At 32.6% G+C, this 10,506-nt stretch overlaps 1 protein-coding gene across 1 annotated transcript; it reads right to left on the bottom strand.

The window, feature by feature from the left end:
- Positions 1-7,515: 7,515 nt before the first annotated feature.
- LOC145117785 (bystin-like protein) lies at positions 7,516-10,249 on the bottom strand. Its single transcript, XM_079054112.1, has 11 exons — positions 10,031-10,249; positions 9,712-9,915; positions 9,495-9,618; positions 9,332-9,395; positions 8,926-9,253; positions 8,756-8,835; positions 8,623-8,670; positions 8,326-8,545; positions 8,029-8,104; positions 7,747-7,853; positions 7,516-7,661 (listed from the first exon to the last, which is right to left on the bottom strand). Exons 1-10 carry the CDS (start codon positions 10,145-10,147, stop codon positions 7,774-7,776), a joined length of 1,341 nt encoding a protein of 446 aa, XP_078910238.1. The 5' UTR covers positions 10,148-10,249; the 3' UTR covers positions 7,516-7,661; positions 7,747-7,773.
- Positions 10,250-10,506: the final 257 nt, after the last annotated feature.

Genomic DNA, 10,506 nt, shown 5'->3' on the forward strand with positions numbered 1-10,506 from the left:
CATGGATAGTCCATGGAGTTTTAACCCATGGATCTATGGAAATGAAAGGTCATGGGTATTAGGGTTTACATGGATGTAACCCTAATCCTCCATACTATATAAAGAGGTCTTTGGCACATGAAATGGTACTAGTGTGTGAGGATACAAGAGTGGGCCGATTTCTAGAAGTGCTTTCTATTCTCTCAAGTTTTCCAAGGTGTTTTTTGTGATTTTTGATTCCACTTGAGGCTTCCACACTATTGGGGCTAAGCTCTTAAAGACCAAGACTTCAAGCTTTATCAAAAGGTATGTTATGTAACTAGGCTTTTGTAGTATAGTTGCTCCATATTATGCTAGTTAGGATGAAACCTTAAATATTGAATATTTGCATGTATAATAGAGAAAACATAGATCCAATGTTTTTAGGGTTGCATGTACACCATAGGAGTGTTAGAATGCTCAAAACTCTTTAGTGGTATCAGAGCCTAGTGTAACACCCCTAAAATTTGAGCCAATTTAAAACTTTTTAAATTATATAAAACCATTCAGTTATTATAGTTTGTTTTCAAAATAGTTTAGACATCAGAGTTCCCAGAAATCATAATTATAAATCGAGGAAGTGTACGGTCACGCCTTCGCCTTCCCGCGTTCATCTGCTAAACCAGACACAATAAACTGAAACTGTAAGCCCGAAAGCTTAGTGAGTTACCCCCAAAATACCAACCTCATACAACCATAACATATCATATAACAAACACAGAACAACCATGCATCTCGAGTCTACAGTGTAACTGGTCCGCCCGCACCGGGCCTTCAGTCCACCTGGTCCACTCTCTGAGTATACAGTATGATTGGACCGCCCGCGTCGGGCCTTCAGTCTATCTGGCCCACTCGCCGAGCCTCGGCACGTTTGGACCGCCCTCTTAGGGCCTTTAGCCTATCCGGACCACTCGCCGGGCCTTCGGCCTGACTATGTGCCCTCCTGGGCCTGCAGTCTATCCGGTCCGCCCTGGGTATGTTGGCCTACAGCACGAAGCAGGACCCGCCTCAACCCAACCCCCATACCAATCAAACAGTCATATGCACATAAATATCATACGCTAGCATCTATATAACATATAATCATACCGATCTAACAGATCACTAACACAGTAACCATCCTATAACCAGGATACCGACCTAACCGGTCACTAACATAACATCATCCTATATACAACGTCGTAGAAATCAAAATCGGTAGAAGAATGCAACGTCGTTTTAGTTTCATGAGTCTAGCGATCGTTGATTTATTCTTCCGTTTGATTTATTTTGTAGTTACCGGATTGGGTGTTTTAATGGACTAAACTTTTGTACTTTGGAGAATATGAGGCCCCTTAGAATTGGGGACCCTAAGCCTTAGCTTAAAAAACTTATACATAGAGTCGGCCATGCTTTGGGTGATCGTATCCCACATATCATATTGTTCAGCATTTTATTTGACTCTGATGTATTTGGATGTTTTGGTCATACTTTGATTCTATTATGGTTTTATGAACACGTTTTAAATGGTGGTTTCATTATTCTAAAAATTGAAATTTTTGGTCTTAATATTTAGGACGTTACAAAAGATCATATTCTTTAAGAACGAAATAATCAAAATATGTGTTCATGTGTTAAATGAAGAAGTATTATAAAAAAATCTGATTTAATTTAAATATATATTGAATAAAATATGAGAATTTGATTTGATTTTTATTAATTAATTTTAGTTTGTTTCCTAAAATGTAATAATTATAATTTCTCTCTCTTTATTAAATATCATAATTGCACTAATTGTTAATAATTGTAATCCATGTTTATAACATGTACCTCAAGATCACATAGTTTCATTTTAATCTAATGGTCAGAATTTTGTCACATATTCACATAATACTTGTAATTCATATTTGATTTTAACCCTTATATATATATATATATATATATATATATATATATATATATATATATATATATATATATATATATATATAGACTAAACTGCACAAATGGTCCTTGTGGTTTGCTCAAAATTGCCACTTTGGTCCAAAAAAGTTTGGACTAGCATCAGAGGTCCAAAGTTTTTATTTTGTTGCTTGTTTGGTCCAATCTGTTTTGATTTTTTTTTAAATGACGGATTTGCCCCTGTTATATATGATTTTCTTTATTTTCTTATTTGTTTTTTTTTATGATTTTCAGATTTAAAAAAAAATAAAAAATAAAAATAATCTCTCTCTCTCTCTCTCTACCACCCTCAGTCTTCATTACCTTCACCAACCTTCAACCTCAGTTGAACCTTTCATCTTCTATCACCACCCAAAGCCACCCTTCTCCGTCTCCATTCCCACCATCGCGACCACCATCAAACCACCATTCCACCTTATACTACCACCAAACACAACCCTACAACCCATCATTTTCTCCATCAGATCATCACACCACCATTGAAACACCATCGATTTTCATCAACACATAATGACCGCTAAACCACCAGCATCACCAAATCTGCCAAAAATAAGAATAAGAAATTAACCAGCAGAACTGTTCGTCACCTGATCTGTTCGTCACCCACTTCTCTTTTTTCTCGTCGGATCTGGAGAGACGAAGGTGAGGGCGTCGTTCAACACATACCAGCGCTAGGGTTTGCTGATGAAGATGACGGAGCTAGGGTTTTCGGTAGATGATAGCGGCGTTGAAACAAGAATAAAATAACCGATTAGGGTTTTCTGAAAACCCTAACTCGCCGCTGCCCTTCCTCTTCTCTAGAACGTCGTCACCAAATTGCTACGGTTTGTTGATGAAGCGGAGAAAGATGGAGATAGACGAGGCTCGCCGGAAGAACGATGGTTTACGGATCTGGAGCTTTGTCGAGTAGCAGCGGATTTTTTCAGATCATTGGAAAAATGAAGGTTTACAGATATGGACAATGGCAACAAGATCAGAGCAAGGGTTTAAAGATGGACGGTAGTAGCGGAGATGATAGGGGCTGAAGTTGGAGCTGAAGGCGGTGGTGGCTGACGGCGACCACAGTGGTGGAGTCGACGATAAGGGGTTCTTGAGAACCTTGAAGAACAAATGAAGAAGGAAGGAGAGAGAGAGAGAGAGAGAGAGAGAGAGAGAGAGAGAGAGAAAGAGAAAGAGAAAGATTTATTTTTATTTTATTTTATTTTTTATTTTTTTTTAAATCTGAAAATCAGAAAAAACAAATAAGAAAATAGAGAAAATCATATAACAGGGGCAAATCCGTCATTTTTTAAAAAATCAAGACAGATTGGACCAAACAAACAACAAAATGAAAACTTTGGACCTCTGATGCTAGTCCAAACTTTTTTGGACCAAAGTGGCAATTTTAAGTAAACCACAGGGACCATTTGTGCAGTTTAGTCATATATATATATATATATATATATATATATATATATATATATATATATATATATATATATATATATATATATATATTACTTTTATTCATATAACTTTACATTAATATTAATCTTATTAAAATTTTCTAAACATCAAATAAATTAATGTTTTTTAATTTTAAAAATAAAAAAAGTATTTTATTATAATAACATCTTAAAGTATTTTATAATATTGTTTCGATCATAGATAACCAAAAAAACTAATATATATATATATATATATATATATATATATATATATATATATATATATTAACTATATTATAAAGTATATTTAATTTTTTTTGAAATTTAAAAGGTACATATTTGATAACTTAATGTATAAATCTGTTATGAAAAAACCACTCATTTTTTATGAACAAAAACTAATTATGGTAAAAAATAATCAACGAAAATATTTAAGAAATGAAACATCAATTAATTTTTTTTTTCTTTTTTAACGTGCGCATGATGTTTGCCCAAAAGTTGGGCATGAAATTTTTCTAACATATCAGCCAGAAAATTTATAGTCATTAAAACAGTCAAATAACATTTTCTGAATAAAAATACCATTCATCGAAACAATAGTAATTGTCGTTGCCGCTTTGCGCGGGTGTACACCTAGTATATATATATATATATATATATATATATATATATATATATATATATATATATATATATATAATGAAAGAAAATAGTTTTATATATAATTTATTTAATGATTTCTATTTATATAATAAAATTTTATTTTTATGAACTAACATTCTTATCTGTATTTATTTGTTTTTAGTTTTATTTAGTTTTTATTTATTAATAATAAACAATAAGTTTGAATGAGTTTTTCCATTCATTCGAGCAAACAAACATGATAATGAAATGTTATGATTATTTAGGTTCACTATATTACATTGTCCGTTTATTTCTTCGTGATTTCATTTATTCATATCAAAAGATCTTAAGGCATTTTCGTTTCCAAGTGAATGTTAACTCAAAAAAAATGTCAAATCAACATAAACCTCATGTTATTTACACTTACACCAAAGTCGTCCATCATATCCTATGACTTGTACTTTATGTTGTTTCATTTGTACCTTGGTCATACTTGTATCCTAAAATTTTATAAGAGACCTATTTAGGCACATTTCCATCACATACTTGTCATATAATACATTGTCAATAATACATAAGGCGCTTCGTGTATAACACATAAATGTTTCATTTCCTCATTTAGGTATTATACTTATCGTTATGTCCCATTTAGGCAACATACTTTCCAAGTTCACTTCTTTCAGCAATAAGCACATCCTTGATATATTCCCATGATATATATTATAACTTATTGTCATCATGGATATGTCATTAACTAAGATAGAATTGTGTGCATTAAGGAGTTGTACCTTATGCAAGGACTCTAAAAATGGATTTTAAATGATATTATGATAGCTGTGTAATGTCATTTTATAATGATATGTCGGTTATATCATCAGTACAAGTGTACAACCAAAAAATGAAAGTATGATGCCTAAAAAGGAAATAGGCAAAGTACATAATAATCAAATTCAAAACAGTTTGTTGTCAATTAAGATAAGGTACTCTTAAAAGCGTAAGGAGTGCTGAACCATGAGAAAGAAAGTAAGTGAAAGTGCATTTGCCTAAATAAGATATGGAATTTAAGCATCTTGTATGCATTAGCAATATACTTGTGATGAATATGTACACTGGATTGTGGTAAGGTGTTCGGGAATAACTTATATATGTGATTTTTGGTTTCATTATAGCCCTGTCGAAAATAACCGAAACCCGAATTACCCGCCCGACCCGTTTTCAATTCGGGTAAATCGGGTCGAGTAGTTCGGGTATCGAGTATATATTTTCGGGTATTCGGGTTACCCGGTTTTTTTAGCCCGGGTATAGGGTATATGTATCGGGTTTCGGGTATGCCCAAAATACCCGATTTATCTAAAAAATAAAGGAGTCTTTTACCTAAACATAATAGTTTAAAAAAATATTTACGGATGTATGGTACTTCTAAAAATATTTACAGAAATATAATAGAGAGTTTTGTGGAATGTTCGGAGCGTACTATGTTCTGTAAATTAAAAAACTAATAAACTCATCCACTTCCCATCTTAATTTGGATTACCGACAAGGAAACGAAGACCAGTATCATTCTCAAAGATGATACAAAAATATCAAATCAACTAAAAAAAATATATTCAAATATTCTATCCCTCCGTTAGACCAACAGTTGAGAATGCAAGATATAATAGCTAGTGTTACCGACGAGAAAACCAAAGGAGACGGTCGATATCGGTAAGGTTAAATATGGATTTATCTATATTTTTAGTTTATTTTTTATAAGAGGATGGGTCCATTATTCCATTTAAAAGGTTTTTACTATATTTATGTAAATAGTATTAAAACTACTATACTTTGGTAAATATATTTTAAAAATACAATCCTCACGTACAAAACTTAAAATAAATGGCCCGTTGGGTAATATTCACATTTATTCATATGTTGTTTACGACTTTACCCTCATTCCCGATCATTGATTTCAAAAAAAAAAAACTTGTCTGCTTTTTTGAGTTTTCCATCAAAGTATCGAACCCTATGAAGACAAAGAGACATCTCCAGTAGACTTCAAACTTAACTCGTTGTAACCGGTCATCAAGTCGTCACCAACACTCACCGATTTAGACTTCAAATTTCAAACTAAGTGATTACTTGATATCTCAAGTATTATTAACTAAAAATTTTAATGTTCAAAGTTTGAGTAACTTTGTTTATGCCTCGTTTGTTTATATAAATAAGACTAATAGAGTACGGAATATTTATTTCATTACATTTATTTTCGGTTAATATCCGAATTACCCAAACCCGACCTACTACCCGAATTACCCAAACCCGACCTACTACCCGAATTTAATTTGGGTCGGGTAACAAATATCTTTTTTAACGTGAAAAACCTGAATTACTCGAAACCTGAAAATTTTACCTGATCAACACCCCTATTTCATTAGATTTGGGGTTTGATGGTTATGTATTTATGTCGGATGTTCTTTTAAAGATTATGCAAGATTGATGTATATTAGTTGTGTAAAAATCATTGAAAACTTAAATATCTTACTACTTTTGTTTTTACTTAATTTCCTATTCCTATAAAACAATGACGTGTGGAATCCCTCTCTTAATCTTTTTTTTTTTATATTTGTTTTAATCTAGTGAGTAAGAAGATTAATAGGAACGAAGGATATGAGGATATTTGATTTCTCAAAATATTTGAGAAATTAAATATTTTCCTACTTTTGTTCCTACAAATCCTCTTACACATTTAAATGATAACATTTGTCATATTAGTATACTAAAATATCATCAAATTTTATTAAATAAGCATTAAATGTTACACGTATCACTATTTAATTGGATATAAGGATTTGTGGGAACAAAAAGTGGAAAGATATTTAATTTCTCGAGAGAAAATCATGGAAATTTAATCTAATTTCATGATTTGGAAAGTAGGGATTCATAAGTAATTTTGTAAATAATTTGGAAACTTGATGCGTGTATATAAGTTTGGCAACTTACTCGATACACCTTCCAGTAATCTGTTCTGTTTAATTCTCCTACACCTAAACAACTACATCCTTCTTGCAATTCTATTATTTTAGACTTTTAGTAATACCAAGTTGGTATTACTATTAAACTAGATAGATAGTTTATTAAAAGAAAAATACATACGTGTCACTTGAAAGGAGTCGTTATGAATGTTCATGTTGACATGAAAATGTTAGTCCCATTAATGCATGATTGGGATAAGGCTGTTGGATATTATAAGTCCCTACTTATCGCTAAAATAATATCTCAGTGAATCAACAAAACAGAAAGCGATTCACTAATATTTCTGAGAGATTTATAGGAAGTAACTGTTCATTAAAAGTAATATAGTCATTGAAATCAAGATATTTCTTAGAATCATGCCATGATGGTTGAGGCTAGAAATTCATTGTTTACACAAATTTTTCCCTATTTCTGTTTTATTTTTAAGTTTGATGCAAAGTGGTCAAATTTTACATTTAACCTCAAACATGCCTATGCCTATGTAAAAGAATAGTTTTGCAAACATATAAATAATTTCAGAACAGTTAAAACAATACATACTAATGACACTACAAAGTATTTTCTACAAAACTGCTAATTATATTCCTCACACTTCATAAAATAATCCGCATACTCTTGCAACATAAGCACACACAATTCCTAAAAACATTAATTTATTACTTGTTAGTTTTTCACATGAGCACTGTTCAAATAGAATAAAAAAAAATGGGGAGAGCAAATTTACCAAAAAGGGCAAGTGAGCTTCTTAAAATTAATCCTCTTCCATGGGCACATCTGGAATATCAAATCGGTCTTCATCTATAGTTTTATTCATCACAGAAACAGGGGAAGGTGATACAAGAGTTAAGGAGAAATAAGCAAACAATGAATTCAGATCACACACAAACACAGATTCATTGGATGGAATGGAATGAGTCATTACATTCCATTCTTTCTCTGATTCCATCATTACCAAAATAAAATATGAGGAAATTGTAAAACTTTAATTAAACAAAAAGAAGGATATATAGAGACATAAGATCATCCTCCTTCTCCCCACGGATTCGGCTATTATTCAGCTCTCTTAGAATTTCAGGTGTCACCTGCATTACATTAACATCAGTACTTTATAAAAATATTACAAAACTAGTCCTTGTAATTTCTGATTTTTACCTTGTTTACTTTAAAAACAAAACATTTTTCAACAAGGACCAAAAGTTAAAAAAGTTTTAGATTCAGACCAAAAACAGTAAAATTTAGAAAGCACAATTTACTCTGATTAATATAATTGTAAGCAAAACATCTTTTGAACATTTACACTTACCAGTTTATGTCTCTGCTTCTTGACAAGATAATTAATGTCATCTTTTTGCTCCTTTGTGAGTTCATGTTTATACCTTTGCATAAATGCAAGAAGTGACTGATGCCAAATGACAGGCATGTCCCTGGAATCTTCACAAAATCTCATAAAATGTGCAACCATTGCATCAATAACTCTATATGGCAAAGCATATTTCTTCTCAACTAATATCTTTATAAAATAACTGCATCACAAAACCACTAACTTAACTCTACTTCATAACATGTGTAATTCTTGAAACTAAAAATTAAAAAAATATACCTTGTTGTGCCACCATATTCCATTTCTGCAAGTTTCATTAGAGCAGCACTACAAGTTGACATCAGAATTTGGTTATATTTCCCTTCAAGTAACAATACATTTCTTTACAAATAATAGAAATACAATATAATACCTGGAATGAAGTGGTGGAATTGAGACCTTTTGAAGAATACTTCCAATAATAACAGCTTCTCTCAAATTACAAGTCCTAGACTGCATACAAGACACAAAAAGACTTTCATGAATTTGGACTCTGGTTAAAAGTAAAACTAGGGTTTGAAGTTTTGATTAATTCATACATACAGCACATAGTGGGAACAAGATTCCTTTATGGAAGGCAGATGGTTTGTATACAGACTTTTTCAAAGCTTGATATAATGCAAAATGAAGCTTCTTGTTCTTGCGTATATCTTGTCTGATACGAGGGAGTAAAACAAATTTGTAAAACTTTGTCACTTTACTTGAACTCATATTGGAAGCAAGTATTCGGGTGGCTTGATAAACTGCATTTGGTGACCATTTATCTGGTTCTGTCAAGTATAAAAGTTCCTCCCAGTTTTGTTTTGCTGGTATGCTTTTGAAGGCCAATGGGAGTTTTCCTGAGGTATATTTCTTGAAAATCTCTCCAACACTGCATTACACAAGTGGGATGTTTTATAACTTAACTGTAAAGAAATTTTAAAGAACAAAGAATGAATAAGTATGGAACCTCTTGTATATTTCTATGATGGAATCATCCAATTTGGGCGATGGTTGAAGTACTGCAGATAAACCTATAGAAAAAGATTAGACTATGATCATAATATCAGAAAAATGGAGAAGTACTGTCATCAACACAATCAATGGTGGAAAAGCAAGTAAAACATATGAACCTGGAGGCATTTGATCTTTTTGTTTGATCTTTCTCAATATGACATCAGCCAATGTTTGCTGAGGACCAGTATCTTTGGAGAAGAAGGCTTCGAGTAACTTCTCTTCATCCTCATTAATTTCTTCCTGTGTTTTCGTCAAAATTCTCAATTACATGGGTTTCATGAGCTAAATTAGAACACAAATTGGACAATATGAAGCATGTAAGATGAAGGAAACCTCATAACCGCCAAATTGACTGTGATTATCAGAGAATCCAGCAAAGTTGTCAACGTCATCGTCTTCATCTACTTGAGTCTGAGTAACAGGTTCTTCCGAGAAAACAATGTTATCAGGGTTTTCGGCATCTGCCTCATCCTGAATCTCCTTTTGCTGAAGCAAAGCCTCCTTCAAAATTTTGGAGCTCATGCCCGCCGATATAAGCTGCAGTATACATATAGTTTATGAAAAACTAATTTCATAATAGCATCTGATAACTATATACATATATGCAATCATTAGATTGAGAGAATATAAGAATGTTTGTTCAGCATGATACCTTTTCTTCGCTCTGATGCTGTTTAGCGGGTTTGGTGCGCTTCTTGGAGACAGATTTGTTGGTGTCATCCGATAAGAAAGGTTCTGGATTTTGATGTCTCTCTCGTTTTTTCGCCATTGATAATCGAGAAAATTGACAACAGATGCTGGTACTGCTTTCTTCGCCGCTTCAAAGTTCAAACACCCTAGCAAAACCCTAACCCTTGGTATGAGGCGTTAATAGTTGACAGAATCTTCTGGCTTTAAATAACAAATGAGTCAATTGCAAAAATAGGGCCTTTGGTTTACAAAAACGTGCAGGTTCGGTCCATCATTTTTGGACATCATTTTCGGGCGCGCATGACTGAACCAAAATACGTTTTTTTTTCGTGGTTTATGTTCTTACTTTCGTCTACTTTTTCTCGTTAAGTCCCACACATGCTCCCTACGTGAGGGCATTTTCGTCATTTTAGGTTGGAAACCATAAGGACCAACTTT

The sequence above is a fragment of the Lactuca virosa genome, chromosome 5, assembly GCF_052849685.1.
Source record: "Lactuca virosa cultivar CGN04683 chromosome 5, Lactuca_virosa_CGN04683_v6, whole genome shotgun sequence".
NCBI lineage: Eukaryota > Viridiplantae > Streptophyta > Magnoliopsida > Asterales > Asteraceae > Lactuca > Lactuca virosa.

What these genes read in the sequence shown, in the direction of transcription:
- LOC145117785 (XM_079054112.1), bottom strand. Translation starts at nt 10,147, where the DNA reads ATGGCGAAAAAACGAGAGAGACATCAAAATCCAGAACCTTTCTTATCG. An exon ending in ATCATAGAAATATACAAGAG is followed by an intron (nt 9,254 to 9,331) that starts GTTCCATACTTA and finishes TGTGTAATGCAG; the next exon opens with TGTTGGAGAGATTTTCAAGA. An exon ending in GGATGATCTTATGTCTCTAT is followed by an intron (nt 7,854 to 8,028) that starts ATATCCTTCTTT and finishes CTCTTGTATCAC; the next exon opens with CTTCCCCTGTTTCTGTGATG.